Source organism: Solea senegalensis, linkage group LG14, assembly GCF_019176455.1.
Source record: "Solea senegalensis isolate Sse05_10M linkage group LG14, IFAPA_SoseM_1, whole genome shotgun sequence".
NCBI classification, from domain to species: domain Eukaryota; kingdom Metazoa; phylum Chordata; class Actinopteri; order Pleuronectiformes; family Soleidae; genus Solea; species Solea senegalensis.
In genome coordinates this window covers 20,563,733-20,581,419 of record NC_058034.1, presented here as the reverse complement: position 1 = coordinate 20,581,419, position 17,687 = coordinate 20,563,733, and the positions used below count along the sequence as shown (strand labels likewise).

Sequence of the window (17,687 nt, the reverse complement as noted above, 5' to 3'; positions counted from 1 at the left end):
AGTAAACGTCAAGTGGCCTTCTCATCTTAAGCTGTATCAGCATATTCAGTCCTTGACATTGGTCCTGGGAAGTCCTTGATTTTGATGTCAACATCACATTAGATACTGGAAACCAACAGAGCCTTAATTTGTTACATAGTTTTAGCTGTGAAAAATAATTGCACACTTGCAAACAGTGCAGTTTTTATTGACTGCATCAGGCTCTGCTTCAGGTTCACTACAAAAGCTGCGTCACGGCCGGCGGGCAGAGCATTTCATGGGTTTTCTGTGGTGTGTGAAGCTGAAGCAGCTGCTCCGTTCTCTGTCTTCTGAAAGACTCTGAGGACACCATTAAACGTACACAGTTTACTGCCTAACCCTAGCCAACAAGGAAAGACTTATTACAGTGTCTTGATACTTTTAATAGCACCTGCATTTTCACTTTATTACATTGTGGGAGGGGGGACAAGTGTCAACAGTCCATCACACTACCTCACAGTATAGGGATTTAGAAAAGTAACATAAAAATGAGTGCACAGAAATATGTTTCTTTATCCTTGCATCTTTGTGACTTGCCATGTTATCACATCTGGTGTGAAAGGGTGCGAGCAACTGTCAAAACTGGCAGCAGAACCCAAAGAATAGGACACACAATCGTGCTTTTAACACGTGTCCCGTTTTCTGTCCATCATCGGTGAAACAGAAGTCATAAGAACTTTGTGTCTTTGTTCCCGTTTACAAGACACGTACATCCTGCTCTCCGTATGTGTGTATGTATGTATATATATATACATATATATATATATATACGTGTATATATATACATACACATGTGTGTATATATATACATATATGTATATATATACATATGTGTGTGTGTGTGTATATATATATCTATATATGCATATAAACTCTCAGTGAGCTTCATCTGCAGTTCACTGGTGAGTCGCTGCACCTGCTCTGTGCAGATAATCTGAACAATTCCTACAGATGAAGGAAATCAAGTAGAGAAGAAGAAGAAGACTTACCAGTGAACTGCAGATGAAGCTCACTGAGAGTTCACATATATGTATATGTGTGTGTATATATATAGTTACAGAATTTACAGAGTCAGACACGCCTAAACATCCTGAACAGAAACTCCACAGTGCAATCTTTTTCACACATTCTCAGGCAGTGAAACAATTCATCAAATGAATCATTCTGAGGTTGTTGTTGATGTTTTTCTTCTTCTTAAATTTTCTTGGCACCTTAATATAGGTTTGGGAATAAAATATAACATATATATCGCTTCATGGACCAAACGATACTCGATAGATTAATCAGTTATGAAAATAATAACATGACATGACATTTAAAGTTAACTTTCACAATCTGCTGCCCTCATGTTTGTATAGGCACACACACACACACACACACACACACGACGGTGATGTTCAAAGAGTGATGATCTGTGGTTTGCTTGGCTTGTTGTTTGGAGACCCACCCTTCCTTGCTTCCTCTCTCTTCCCTTTGTGTGTGTGTGTGTGTGTCAGAGAAGGTCATGCTGCAGTGTCTGCAGAGAACACATCTCTGAAACTGTTGTTTTTTTGTACGATGCTGCGTTTGCCGTCCTGTTATAGATATTAAAATGAGATACCACCACTCGGTGCAGATTATTATAAAACCAGGGTGGAGCTCCTGATCGTGGTTTCTCAAGTGTGAATGAGTGCATGTGTGTACGCGCCGCGCTCAGAAAGAGGAAAATAACTGATTGCCAGGCATGCGAGTTTCACACAGTGCATGGAGTGTGAACAGCTGATCGGCCGGGTTATCTGGGTAGTAGGACTTGAGCGCCGTGTGTGCATGTTGTATGTCAACAGTTTGACTGGTCCTGTGGTTTGACACCTTCACAAGCGACACGATGTGCTCTTAACGTTCCCACGATCCTCTGCCAGCGCCGGCGCCGTCTCCCCGTTAATACCCGTAACTGCGACGTCTAGGATTACTGATGTGTTTGTTTTTTAGTTTGTGCCACAGTTTCCACCGCGTCTGATACATTGAGATTGAGGTTTTGAGTATTTAATGTCTACATAATGTAGTTGTCAGTTTCGTTAATTACCCTTTAATAAACATATAAATTCTTAACTTACACAGGACTTTTTTAAGGTGCAGTGTGTAGTTTCATGTTGCAGCAGAATATCCTTCTCTTGCAAGTCTGCTGGAGACGCCATGGAGCCTTCAGTTGGCATCAAAACTCAAAAGATGTCTGGTTTGTGGGCTACTGTAAAAACATGGTGGTCCAAAATGGCGGCCTCTGTTGAGCTCATTCAGCTCATCCAGACACTTAAAGAGTAAATGAAATATGATTATGTTCAATTCACTTTGCACACTGGACCTTTAACAGCCAGAATTATACTAATAATAAAATAAGAGACACTTTTAAATGGATAACTAGATTTTTTTAGATAGGAGATACAGAAATGGCTACAACTTGAAACATCTTCACATCTGTTCTAAGGGTTTTGCTTATTTTCTGTCATATTCACTGCTCAATTTTCACCCCAAAACCATCAATTAATGGTGAATAAAGTACAGAAGTGATGCAGTATTGATAAATATTGTGAATGCATGTGGTTAAATCATTGTTTGTGTAGTTGGTGAGCAGGTGAACCAACAGTAGGTACTGTGGGCACAAACCCAACCATGTGATTTACCAGGAAACAGTTGAGGCCCCGGCTCCTCTGTGGCTTCTGAGAGTATCGCTCTTGGTTTGGCTGTTTTTCATTTTTTCCGACCAGCTGTTTGTGCGATACTTCACAGGAAGGCGTTGGTATGGATTTTGTTGGTTTTTTTTGCGGCGCTTGGAGGTGAAACTCGTGCGGCTTTCAAAAGCTGGATGCTGCCACAGAGGTGAAGCAGTGCGTGGGTAGCAGGACCGTGAGAACCGGAGGATTCAGTCGCTCAGATCAGATCAGATCCGGTGTCATTAACATATACAACCTCAGTAAGGTCAGCGAGGTGACTTTCTCAAGTGGTAGCTGCGCTGATGAGTCATGTTGTTCTCTGAGCTCCCCTTAGTCTGTTTACATCCTCCTCTACAGATACAGTATGTGAAACCTCAAACCTGTTAGCATGTGTTTTTAGTATCTTTGTTTCTTTCTTTGTCTCCGCTAGCACAACGCAAATGATTCCCGTGCTTCCCAACACTTCACACAGACTTTTGCCCAAGCAAAACTGCTTTTCAGCCGTTGAACTTGTTATTATTTGTGCGTATTTACAAGTACTTGCTATTAATATGGTTATTGCAATACCAGTTGCACCATGCAGACCAAATAGCTGTTCCATCATTCCTTTTCTTGCTTTTTATTAAAAGAAAAACTACTTTTTTACCAGGAAAAAGACAAAGAAGTGGTTTTCATTCAGCGACGTTTCATCCCCTGCTCTGATGCACTGGGAGCTGCTGTACACACTCATTCTGGTTCATTTATAATGATATAAAAATCTAATTATCATCAGTGCTGCAACTTTTAGTTTCTTTTCATGTCCTTTGTCCCCCTTATTTCATCTATATTTAAGCCTCTTATAACCACCATGATAACCAGGCTGCATTTGTTTTGATTTTATGCCTGTAGAATTGTCAAAAAATGTTAAATAAATTCAACTGTTTACTGTAGGAATGACTATACTGAGTAACTGACATCACAAACACACGTGTGCCGCTCTGCTGAATCTCATCTGTGAAGTCCTGAGGTTCTGCCGTAATGAGACGTATATGAGCGCAAAGGTCTTATTTTGCTGCTTTCCGGTATCCATCCATCCGTTTATCCTCTCACGCTTTATCCTCCACTTGAGGGTCTTGGAGTTACGGTAATGAGAAGTACACGTGCCGAAACCTGCAGGGAACAAAGTCCACAAACATCGCTTTTTGTCAGTGTTTGTCAAGTGTGAATGATACCAAACCGCTTGTTAATCGTAACAATGACCATTCAAACACACCAAAAATACACACAGAAAGGGTAGTGACCGGTTGAATTTCCTTATGTAATCTGGTTGTTGGTGCCAGGACACTTTTTTGGACCGCTGGAAAAAAGTTATCTTCTGCATGAGGTTTACTTTTCTTTTATATCCCCAGGTAAGAGCACACCAGTGAGCATGTCCACCACAGCCGACCTTTCCAAACCGTCTGATCCCTTCCAGCCGTTTGGCGGTGAGGCCGTCGATCCGTTCCAGAGTAAAAAGGGCATGGGAGACCCATTCAGTGGCAAAGACCCCTTTGCCCCACCGTCGTCGTCGTCGTCAGCGACATCATCAAGTAAAGACCCCACAGACTCTACTGCGGGTTTTGCAGACTTCAGTTCTGTAAGTTGAGATGGGTGATACTGTTTAACTCAGCTGTGCACAGACACCAACACAGTCACTGCATTTTATCCTGAGTCACATTTTAAGGGTGGAGCAGAACCAGGATTTGTAACGGAGTGATTTTGGAGTTGAATCTTGAACTACCAAGACCAGAACAGCAGGCAAGAGTATTGAGAATCGATACTAAATGGGTACTGGTTCTTCATTGGTCAGTGCAAAGTAAATCAGCACCTGGACATAAATAGTGGTGCTAGTAATAATTATTCTTCTCTTTTGAAGAGTTGAGACTTTTCTGCTTTTGATGACAAACTAGTGCAGAACCAGAAGACGTTCTCTTGCATTTCTTATCCAAACAAACCCTGAGTGAGTCACCTGCCAAGTTTGAAGCCTGTGGAGCGAATCATTGGACAGATGATGCGATCTAGAGTCAAACAGATTTATAGCTCATGCGATTACGCTGTGTTGTTTACTTTTTTAATATGCAGATGACTTTGCTTAATTTAACACAAACACAGTTACTTGAACCATATGATGGTCTGGGATTGTGATAAAATTAAGGTGGATAACGCTGATAACCTTTGGACATATTTAAAGTAAGAAAAGTAAGAGTAAGAAATGAGCGAATGTGAAGCTAAATTGAAGATATTGTAGATTAAAACTTGTTAATGTCTGCACATACTCCGCAAGAACAGAGAAATGTGTTCTCTCAAGAGTTTTGCCCTGGAGTTTTTCTTGTGAAGTAAGAAAAAGAACACATTTCTCTGTTCTTGCAGAGTACGTACAGGCCTTAACATGTCTTTACTTTTGTAGAAATGGCTCTGATAAAGCTACAGGGACGAGGCGGTTATATAATAATATTTTCCACCACCTGAAACTGTTTCATCCCCACACCTTCACTGACCTATTGCCAGCATGAGCCTGACTCCTCACACACACACACAAACACACACACACACACTAAATAAGCATCACTGTGAGCTTTTAACAGACACACATTTGTCACAAATTTCCCAAATAGCATGTGTAGTAGGAGGAAGTCATGTTTCATATTGGTTTGTTTTTTGTGGCTTCACTTCTACCTGGTCTTAACAGTTGATCTGTACAGGACAGAGGTTTTATAACAAAGGAAGTTAAAAATAAATTAGATAGTTGACTGGAACAGCTTTAACAGCAGCAGCAGCACATGATGTAAAGGATCAGCTAATCCAGCCTCTGCTCGGCCTCTGCTCTCATTTCCCTGCTGCAGCTCTTTATATTTCGGCCCTTTGTGTGTTTGTTGCTAACACTCTGCAGCTGTTACACATCCTTTTAATACCACCATCACAGCTCAGACACAAGAAATCATTCAGCAGAAGGCTGTCTAATAGTGTTGTTTTTAAGTGACTAAAATGAGTTTTTAACTATGCTCCCTATGTAGCCATGTTTTCAGTGACAATGAGCTTTCCCTGTACAACCGCTCTTCAAAAAACTTAAAGTATCTCTCAAGTTTTGCTTCGAATTGACTTTTTATTTACACATAATTCAGTGTTATGGTTGCCTTAAAATGCAATTTCCCAGAGTAGTTGCGTTTTTTATTTTTCAATCAATAAAACAAAAGGGAAACACAAGTACAGGGGGAAAACACTATTATCTTACAGGTCAGGTCATATATGCTGCAGGCCTTGGGGATGTCATGTTTACGCAAACCTTTGACGAATGATAAAGAAAAAGATCATTTAGGGAAAGTTCTGTTTCCATGTGCATAAGACCTTGATTGTACTGTCGGTGAATAGAGTTTTGGCTGCTACACAGTGATTCAGTTGAGCTGAGAGGTTTCATTTTTACTCCCAACATAAAGGTTATGATTTTGAGGGGTTTGTATGGGAGTAAGTGAAACCCGCGTTTGGTGATTGATCGAGATGAAACGGACCAGAAACCACAAAAGCGGCTCTGAAATCACCTGTTTCCCATTGTAAAACCACATTTTCATCTCGTTTACAACTATTGAAACAGAGTTGGTGCTGTAGGTTCTTATGTTATGCCGACGACATGCCGATATATCGGGTTAACGCCCAAATTCGGACTCTTTTCTCTTACTTTCTCTTTTCTGTCGTGAAATTAACATGATATTTCCACATTGTGCTCGCAGCAGATTTCTTCATTGTATTATTCAGTGAACTATTTGAGTCATCAGTCACATCGGAGAGTCTTGGCGTGTTTATCTAATACATTTTAAATCCCCTTGATCATCCCCTAGAGCCACACTACTTTTTTTATCTCAGACTAGCTTCAGTTAATGTTGGTTTTAGATAAAGTAAAGCTCTGCTGTCCTGAAGTGTGACAGTCATTGAAGCTGTGTTTGTTTGCTGAGCTGCAGTTTGACTGCGATGCAGGAAAAGGTGTCCGCCCTTTCTGTGGTCGGTGTTTTTGAGTTGACAGGAAGAATATCGAGGTTTTGTTTTTCAGTTTCTGACAGAGGTGCAGAGTAAGTAAACAAGTTAGCAATATGTTGGAGTGATGCTCACAGTGTGGATGACGGTGTGAATTTCTCCTCCTGTCTCTGTGTGCGTGTGTCACACAGGTATAAACTTAGTGGGAAATTTGGTGCCACTCGATTTTCAGCTCCTAACACAAAGACACAGCAGTATCACTTCTCAACTCTCAGCTCCTGAATATGTCTAACCTGCATTAAATGGCTCTCTGTTTGTTTGTGTGCATAAGATAGTCCTTTATAGTCCTTGCATGTGTCGTGTAACGCATGTTTGTGTTGTATCGTGTGTCACTGGAGTTTTCCTTTTCCTCACTCACATCCTCCCTTTTATCCTTGAAGTGCACACTTTTCTAGGCTTTCTCACTCTCAGCACAGTGGAGATATCCATCATTCACTCACACTGGAGTGACAGCTCAGTTTCACCTGTCCATAGTCTCACCTGAGGCTCTGATTGACTTCTACTTCAGCCTCACTCACTCATTTGTTAGCATTGTAAAGTAGAGGTAGAGCGATTTATCGGTTGCGCTGATCAATCTTGCCAAATTGTTGTTCTCAGTAACGTGATAAATGTTGCTAAGTCACTAAAACTCTATTTTTCCACTGAAAATTGCATTCTTTTAGCTTTTTGAAGACCTGTTTCATGTATTTAATATTAAATTGATGCATTATTTTAACACAGTTATAAAATGAAATTTGGCTAAATATATGAGTCAGAACATTTGGCATCAATTGTCGGCTGTACTAAAAAATCAGCGTCAACCATAGAAAAAACCTACATTGGTCAACCTCTAATTGTAATAATTCTTCTATTTACTAACTGGTCAGTCATTAAAGTCATTGACGAGTAGCTGAAGACGATGCCAGTGACGGTGCAACTCTGGACAGTGTCTCTCTGCATGTGCTGCCGTGTGCGTGTGATGTCCTGTGAATTAGATCCACTCCCGTCTGATAATCTCTCTGTTCTGTAATCCCAACTCTCTGACAGGACCTGAAAAAGTCAAGGTAAGAGATTAAAACACACCTTTTATTGTGCACAAATATAGAATGTGGAGAAGCATGTGTCTGTAGATCCTACATCATGTGTCGCTGGAAAAGAACTGGAAAAATACTATTGTTTCTTGAGTGAAATCACATGCTGGAATTCTTCAGTTCCACTACACTCTCACCTGTTTGATTTCACTTTAAAGTCACTAATAAGAGTGTTTTTATTGATAAATTATGATATTGTTATTACATGTCTTCAATCATACAGTGTCTTGGACAGGTGAACACACTAGATCTGCAAAAATGTATTGATTACTAAATTTAAAGCCAATTATTTTAATAACTTTTATATATACATATATATATGTATATGTATTTTTTTTCAGCTTCTTAAATGTGAATATTGTCTGGTTTCTTTGCTCCATATCACAAAGAAATCATTAAAAAAACTGATCCATAAACCGATTCAGTGACAGTAATGCAGCACAGGATGCATTCAAGAATCCTCATCAATTTCATCACTTTTCTTCACTAGAGTTAAGAATATTTGGTGAATATTTCTTATATTTTATTTGGCTTTGTATGTATAGATATCTTATGCAAATGAGGAGACAGGTTGATAGATGTGATACTTGATACTAAAGCCAAAAGGGACGTCAGTGTTTCAACAGCGTCCGTTAAAATAACCCAAAATAAGGAGTTAATAAATTGTGGGCAGTTCTGCAGATTCCATGTCTGTTTCTCTCCGTGTCTGTAGTTCGGGAACGAGGCTCAGCAGCTGGAGTGGGCAAAGAGGGAGAGTGAACGAGCCGAACGCGAGCGGCTGAAGAGGCTGCGGCAGCAGGAGCAGGAAGACCTGGAGCTCGCCATCGCTCTGAGCAAGGCCGAGATGTCCAACGCATGACCTGCCGCCAACAAACAAACAAACACATGCACCTCCCTCTTATATACACCCCCCCTCCTCGTCCCCCACCCCAACACTTAATGACTCAACGTATGAGGAGCAGAAGGAACTCCTGGCCAAAAAAACAAAACAAGAGAACAAGAACAAGAAGAAGAAAACTGACATGAAGAAAACTGAAGAAGATGAAGAGGAGGCAACCAGACGCACTGTGTTCACACTCGGACCAATCCTGACACATCATCATCATCATCTCCACTGTTTGTTGTTTCTCCATCTCCACCTTCACTCAGTGCGTTCTAGAAGCTAAACCTGCTGCTAAAATCAGTCGCTAAAAGAGAACGTACATGTGTTTGTCAAGGAGAAGCTGTTTGTTTGTGGATCTACTGATGTCGACTGACGCAGATTTATGCTTCAGAATCATATTACAAGATCATATTATAAGAAGACAGAGAGGCGTGTGGAGGAGGCTGGATTTGGATTTTCACTCCTCAGGATGATCTTTGGTTGTGTGTCCTCCATGTTTGTCCCTCAGGAAACACTCGTCACTGATCCACATGTGAAGTGAGACCACTGGAATTAGCAGAGGTTCTTCTCACTTCCTCTTCCTCTGCCCCCCCCTTCCCGCCCTGCCAACGTTTCAGGTTAGAAATGAAAGTGATATTAATCTTCTCATATGGCTCTTGTTACCCAATAAGTTTTTTTTTTTTTTTTTAAATGTCAACCACACAGAAGAGTGTGCAGAAAAACAGTGTGTGTGGAGACCTCAGCTTCTGTCCAGTGTATATATATATATTTATATATATGTGTGTGTATATATACATATGTATATATATATGAATGTATTGTGTATATATATATATGTATATACACATATATGCATACATATATATATGTACACATGGAGCTAAAAGCTTGACCCCACTGCTGTGACGTCACCACACGTTGGACTCACACACTCACACGTTGCAATGTGAGGGATTTTTTTTTTTTGCTTTGTTTGACCTCATTTCATTTCTACAGAGTGGAGATTTTAATAACTTTGGTTTTATTTTCTTGAGCTGCTCCATTTAACTCTTCGTTGATATAAATGATATTGGACATGTTTTTGTTTTAAAAGAACATTTAATGCTCCACAGTAGTCGTTTTTGTGACTGTGCAGACGGGCAGGGTTGTTTTAGGAGCTGCCGCGGTTTTGTCGTTAAGCTGGAAACTGAAAAAAATCTGTGAATCAAAGTGCTGTATGAACGGACTCCAACCACTCGCCTCCATGTTTACGTGAGTTGTCTCCCTTTTACTTGAAGCGGCGGTAGCAAAATTTTTTCAAGTTTCTTCACTTTGAGTCAGCTGTTTGTTTTTTTTGCTGTATTTTTTTTTTGACACACTCAGTTCTTGGTTTGCCATGTGCTCAGAGCACACAACGGGGGCAAGGTTCTCAACCTCTGGTCCGGTGACCAGTGCTGGGCCGTGGGCTGTGCTGAACTGGTCCTTGAGAAAACCTCTAAATCGTCTAAATTTAGGGATGGTTCGATATCTATGGAATTAGATTTGTGTCAATATTTTCAAACAAAAAAATATCGATTTAATCATTCAAAAATATTGTGTTTTTTTGTTTGTGGGCAGGCTATTAGAAGCTGCCTGCTGATTGGCTACAGAGTTTTGGAGCGACAGCTCAGTGGACCAGAAGTCGTCACAGGCTTGGAGTCGCTGTCCATCTGGAACTTGTTCCCCAAGTTTCCCCCAATTGGCATCTGACAAAATAATTGTAAATATCTAGTTTGTCAGATTATAAACATAATATTTACAATTATTTTGTTGGATGTCGATGGAGAACGAGTTCCAGGAAGCGCAAAGAACAAGTGTATTTTCAAACAATAAATGCAGTATTTTTGAATGATTTAATTGATATTTTTGTTGTTTGAAAATATTGACACAAATCTAATTCCATAGATATTAGCTATTCCGATACTGATACCGATATCACAGCCTCAAGTATCTACTGATATCAGTCGTTTTACACCCTGCGAAGCTATTAGCGACAGCCATTTCAAGCAAATTTCAAATATTCTGCAGTCTTCGCAGAGTAAAGTGTGCGATATATATATATATATATATATATATATATATATATATATATATATATATATATATATTGTTCTCGGAACGGTGACTTAAATAGTAAAAACTGAAACGTGACGCAGGATTTTGTTTTAAGTTTAATAGATCGTATGTAAAGTGTAAATGAGAACAGTTATCTGGTGTCTGAGTGAGTCAGGATTAAACTGAGCATTAGACAGTTTGTTCTGTATGTGAGAACAATGCTGGGGGACAGAGGACGCATGTTCTACACGCGTGGAAACTCAAACGCTGGTGCAGTTAAAGCTGATGTGCAGTTTTGTGAACTGCCTCTCCCTGCCATGTTATTATTAACGGTTTGTTTACTTGTCATGTTTACATATCACATATGACTTTTACTGTAGCCGTTACAAACTGTGTTCCTGTAGAAGAAGAGGAGTGACCCTGGTACAGAGTGAGTCGACTTTTCTCTAAGCCGTGCACAGTAAACACGTCTGAGGTGCGTTGTTTAAAAAATGTAGATGTAGAAACTATAAAATAATTATACTTAATTTTGAGAGAACAATTGCCAGATTTTATGATATGTTGTCTTTCATATATTCTTAAAAATCTTGTTACGACGCCACCCACTGATCCCAAGGACAATCACTTGTCCAGGTGCAGATCAGTAAAAGTGGACCTCATGGATGAAGCAGCTCTTATAAGTTGTCCTCCCATCTTTAGCTGTGACATTCTGTCCTTGAATTTTGAGGGAATTGGTCCTGGAAAGTCCTTGAATTTGATGTCAACAAAGGTGTGGGAACCCTGTGTATCTATGTTATGTATTTCAGGAGCAGGGTCAGCTCTACAGAGGCCACCATTTTGGACCACAGTGGACAAACGAAACGTTTACTGAAGGCTTTGTAGGTTCTCTAAAGGGAAGGATGAGGTGAGAGATGTTCAGCTGCAACATGAAACTCAAACATGGTACCTTTAACGCTTCTTATGGAAATGCTACTAAACTAGCAACAAATTATTGTTGAATTAAGAATTTGGGCAAAGGTTCAAGCTTAAACACGTTAGCTTGATTTAAGTTGTGATATAAATCTGACGACTGTTGGCGTGCACTGCTCAGACGGTCATCATTCACATTGTATTTGTCATCGTGATACCTCCCATTGTGCAATAGACCATGTTTATTTTTATTGTTTTATGTAAGAGTCTGTTTTCGATATATATATAGCGTCTTAAATGTCTTTTTTTTAAAACAAATATGTTTATTTATGCACCTGCTCTGCTGCCGCCGCTCAAACCCACGTTATTTTTTTAACATTAAACTTTTCAAGTTTACACGCTTATTTTATCTCACTGTAACGCGTCATCTCACTCTGCTGTCGTTCCTCACATGAAAGTGAAATAATCTTTTTTGTTCTGTTTTTTCTCTGAAGATGCATACAATGTGTATACAGTCTGTATTATAGTATTATGTCTTATTATATTTGTCCCATAAAAAGTGAAGAGACGAAGGTTAACTGCAGTTACACTACTATAGCTGAGAGAAGAGACGCTGATCCTCTCTCTACACGCTCTGTACTGTTTACTAGAATAAACATTTCAGTTCAATCAGGTGATGCCGCTTCACTGTGAGTTCTCGCTTTCTTCTTGCTGCCCCCTACAGGTCAAAGTTCAGTCTGAAGCTTTTAATCCGCGCATTCAAAGCTACACATCGCAGTTCTCGAGCTGGTGAGTTTCACACCATTATCACACTTCCACAGTGCTCTGAAAGTCATGTGACTGTATTTGTTTACGCTGCCATGTTGGCAGGAAACAGTTCTGCCAAAATAAATCCACAGTATCATAAACACCGATGAACTACAACTGATAACTGGTTCAATGTTGTGACTCCGCTCCAAAAGCCAGCTCCTTCACTTTCAAGCAGTTGTCACTTAGGGGAAACCTGGACTTTTTAAGGTAACATTAGTGATTAAAACTTCCAGTATTGTTTAAAACACGTTGACATTTTTAAGTACCCATGCTCTCTGGAAATGTGTTTTGTTCCTTTACATTGTGCGGTCCAGTCGTAGACGAGTAGATGAGTTCCAGCTCAGAAATTCGGCGCAACCTCGGTAAACCATTAACTAGCGTCAACAATGAAACACTTAAAAACAAATTGTTCAATTTTTAATCCCGGGACACGGTGCGATATTTACAGTATATCACGATATTCACATCAGCATGTAACATGTGCGACAATATTTTTACATCATTTCAAAATATAGAATTCTGCATTTGTTTTGATGCAGAATTCAGTAGATAGAAATGACATATTTATGACGCTAAAATAATGTACAAACATCAAAAACAAACATTTAATATGAAAGGTTTGAGGCCTTTAGATAAATTTTTTACGTCCGTGTTTTTTCCCCCCTTAACTTTTGAACTGGAACACGGTCAGCACATCACTCCCACTTCCGATTTTAACGGAACGCACCTTTACTGTTCATATTTTGTCGCCGACTCGAGTCACATCCCAGCGTCGTTGAGGATCCATTAGTAGAACTAAGGCAGCAGTCATCATCACTAAGCAGCACTATTAGGTTTTTTGTTTTTTTAAATCATTTATAAATAATATTAGCAATTTCTCAAATGGGATTCAAAGGTCAGTGTTTTTTGTCATTCTGAACATTTTAGCACACGAAGACAAAAGTAGCAGAGATAAACCTTGGAAACTATTAGGGGCTAATCACCAACTATTTTGATAATTGATTAATCAGGTTACTCTGGTTTCATTTTTGATCTGTGGACAAAAACAAGACATGCGAGACCATCATCATTTCCAGGTTTAGTAAACGCAGATCAACATTTTTCAACATTATCTGACATTTTATCGACCAAACAAGTAGAAAATAATCGACAGATTAATCGATTATGAAGAATTATCCACTTTTAATGTGACACACTGTCGATTGGCCCAGCGCTTTAGCATTAGCCGCAGCGACGGAGCGGTGAAGCCGCAGTGAGCGGGGAATCCGCAGCTTGTGCAGAGTGGAAAAAAAGAACACTGTGCAAACATAGCAGCCATAAACTGGACACACGAGCTGGAGGCCAAGCGATCTGATTTGCCATGTTAGCAAATGCTAACTGTCTCCGTATGTAATAACAGGAAATTCCTGCTAGGTTAGTGTTTACCCAGCAGTCATGAAGAAGAGGAAATGAGAAGCTCTTGAATGGGAATGTGGGTCAAACACAAGGGGGGTGTAAACGTGAGGTGTTTCAGGATCTGCTGCTTCTACCTTTCACAAATACTGGGTCGAGACCCACATATGGCCCACGGGAGATAATTCTTTCCCAACAGGATTTCTTTTAGTAAAGATTTATATGCATGAAATTAAGTTTTTATACATTTACCAAACATCTCCTCTAAATGATAGACTACATCAGGGTTCTCAGACTTGCCGATTTACTATAAAGTTTTAATAAGAACTGATCCAAACTGACCAACATTTTTATAATAACAATACATTATATTTACCACATTATTAAATGTATTAAATTCAACATTAAGTTATACATATAAGTTATATATATATATATATATATATATATATATATATATATATATATATATATATATATATATATATATATATATATATATATATAAGCTTATCTGGTGTTTTACTTAACATTGTCTACATTACTTTTTGTAATTTTGCATCATCATCATCAACACTTTTACTTTGAAATGATATGCAATGTCATCCTGAATACTTTTAGTTTCACTGAGAAATGTTCGCTTTACATTTTAGAAAGTTTTTCTCTTTCTTGTCTCTGTCTGTTTTAGTTTAGTTTAGTTTATTGAGAACAGATGATTCCAGTAGGAGTCTCCAGCTCTCCCCAGTAGATGGCATCCTCTTCCCATTCATATAATTCCCTCGTTTCCCTCAGGCAGTCCTCGCTTAATCTTTCCTGGAAGTAGTTTTCCAATGTAAAAGGTGGGGTTTTTTTTGTTTGTTTTTTTTCAAATAGCTGATAAATCTGGATTTCACCAGAAAAATGTTTCAACTTCTTCTGCCGAGTCTTATCTGCCTCATCATCACTTACTGCAGCGGTGAAGACAAGGTGTCACAGAGCTTCTGCTGTTTCTGTTTCTGAACATGGATGAGGAGGCTTCAGAGGAATCACAGTGATGGTTTCAGTGCCTACGTTATCTCCTCCTGTGACCTTTTGACCTCTCACAGGAGGTTGTTTATGGGAGTGTTTGGTTGGAGCTGCACATGATGTGGTGGAGGTCACCTGAGATAAACTGTCGTACAAGAGTGTGTGAGTGTGTGTCTACAGGCTCACACCGAGTGAGAATATCAGGGTGAGATCGCGAGGAAGGGGGAAGCGTGCGTGCGCGTGCATGTGTGTGTGTGTGTGTGTTTGAGAGAGAGAGAGAGAGAGAGACACTGACGAACGGTTGATGTGCTGAAAACAACTAAAATCTAAAAAAAAAAAAAGTATTAAAGGGACAGTTTGCGTTTTTTGAAGGATAGCGCTGACTCGCTGCACCAAACCCCATAGAGAAAATCAACAATTTAACATCACTGTACACAGGAGTTGTTGCTCCACTGCTGCCTCCATCGGTGAACTCAAATGTCTTATTTTTGTGACTTCAGTGTTTAAAATCAGATTTACCTCAGTGACACAAAGTGACCACACGGGGCAGCAGTAGAGCAGCAGCTAATTGTGTCCCCACAAGCTAAAAACACTGATTTTCTCAATGGACTTTGGTGCAAGAGAGCAGGTATGTAATTGTGCTTTGATATTCCTTGTTCTGCTTCGTTCTTGTCTACATAAATCACCACATAACGACAACACATGTTTAGTTTAATTCTATTCCCATAAAATAATTTAGAACTGATTGAAATATGCAAGTTTTTAAGACACATTTAACACACAAAATTCAGTTTGACACATGATACATGTGGTCATCTTCTGAGCCTCAGCTGGATCTGGGCTGGTATTTAAAATTTAAAAGACGACAAAACCACCTGCACCCTCTCCTCTCTCAAATCACACATTCCCACGCTTGTGTACCATGCTGAAAAAGTGAAATGAAAGTGTTTCATTTTTCACTTGAGTTGATCTGGTGATGATAGCGGCACAGGGGACGCTGGCTGGGTTCCCTTTTTTCCCCTCGGGGTCGACATGGGGCCGTGGAAATGACACAGAGATGTGTGACAGTGAAATAAAGAGGTAGTGACGACTTTCAGACTGGAGTCAACAACAAAAATGACCTGAGCTGCAGCTGAAGGACAATCATAGTCATTCAAAGACTGTTATACAGTACTTTTAACTCCAATACGTGAATATTATTTTTATTTTTGAGTGACAAATTAACAAATAGAAACAATTAAAAAAACTGGAAGAACAACTCGCTGGCCAACTGAGGATTCCGATCAGTTATTGTAACGATTTGTTTTACATTTAAACGACAGAAAACATCAGCATCTGTTGCCACAAGGTGGCAGCAGCAGGATAAGAAAGTAGTTATGGAGGAGTTTATGCAGTAAGTGATGACATTTACGAGGTTTCTTGAATGCATCCTGAAGCTGCTCATAGATAGATAGAATGTTAGATAGATAGAACGCTAGTTAGATATAACATTAGACAGATGGATAGAACGCTAGTTAGACGGATAGAACACTAGTTAGACAGATAGATAGATAGATAGACAGATAGATAGATGCTCTAGGTGCTGGAATTAAAAAATCAACCTGAAAATCACATTTCTTGTACTTTTTTTTTCCTCACTCCCTCGTGAACTCTCCCTCATCCCTTGTGGGTCTTTCTCAGTTTATTTCAGACGGGGTTCCTCTTCCTCCTCACCCCTCTCCCCCTCCATCCCTACCCTCGTCCCTCCATCCCTCCCTCCCACTCACTGTGGTTCGCCCCTGTGCCCTTGACGCAGACTCCCCATCTATATCGAGCCTCTGTAATTATGTCAGTGTAATGTTTGTATTTATAGGCAGCTGCCACAGCGCTCTGGCAGACGCTCGGTCCCAGCTGGGACGCATCAGCAGTCTGACTTTGCTGCTGTTGCTGCAGGAGGAGGAGGAGCAGAGGTCACCAGCACCACTGACCCCGACCTTCACCTGCTGCACCACCTCCACACCTCACATCCTAATCTGAAATATTCTACATCTGTTGTGAGTCAAGATGTCCTGATATGTCAGTAATCAACCTTTGAAACCTCATCTTTACTTTATTTATCATCAGTTCTAGGATGTTTGGTGTCTTTCTGAGTTCATTAGACAATAAATTCAATCCCCACAGAGACATGGAGCCAACAAAAAAAACTATATTAAAAGAGACAAAACTGTGAGATTGAATTAAAGTGACTAACATTAAGAGATAAAAATACAATAAAAAAACAATAAGACATTAAAAATAAAGATAAAACAGATACTAAAGTAGCTTTAAAAGTATCAAAAACAGTATAAATAAAAATAAAAAAGCAGGGGGTGCTAAAAGACACCGTCTAAAATTGGAATTTTAGAAAGTAGATAGTGTTATTAATAAAAGGAGATGTAATTAAAGGCCAAACTTAAATGTAGGTGTAAAAATAAAATTGAGACACGAGGCAAAAGATAAACAAAGATATCTTGCCACTTTATTAGGTACACCTGCTGAACTCCTTGTTATCGCAAATATCTAATCAGATGATCGCACAGGAGCATGTCAGGTGCGTTTAGGATCATAGACACGGTCACGGCAAGCCGCCCGAGTTCAAACTGAGCATCAGAAGGAAGAGGGAACTTGTTAATCTGCTAGGATTCATCAGAAAAATTAGGAAATTATCCTACAGTAATTCAAAGTACAACCAAAGTGTGAAGGAGACCACGCTGAATGGTTTATTGTATGCAGTGTTGTGCTTATTATGTTTGACAATCACACTCAGGACTCCAGGCG

General features: G+C 39.6%; 1 protein-coding gene across 2 annotated transcripts in view; it reads left to right on the top strand.

The window, feature by feature from the left end:
* The window catches only part of eps15l1a (epidermal growth factor receptor pathway substrate 15-like 1a), a 36,158-nt gene extending 26,774 nt beyond the window's left edge, over window positions 1-9,384 (top strand). For both annotated transcript variants that reach the window (XM_044044965.1, XM_044044964.1), the window contains 3 exons: window positions 4,094-4,273; window positions 7,776-7,792; window positions 8,532-9,384. In XM_044044965.1, coding sequence (XP_043900900.1) covers window positions 4,094-4,273; window positions 7,776-7,792; window positions 8,532-8,678 — 344 coding nt within the window. In that variant the 3' untranslated portion in view covers window positions 8,679-9,384. The remainder of the gene's footprint in view (window positions 1-4,093; window positions 4,274-7,775; window positions 7,793-8,531) is intronic.
* The last annotated feature ends 8,303 nt before the right edge of the window (window positions 9,385-17,687 follow it).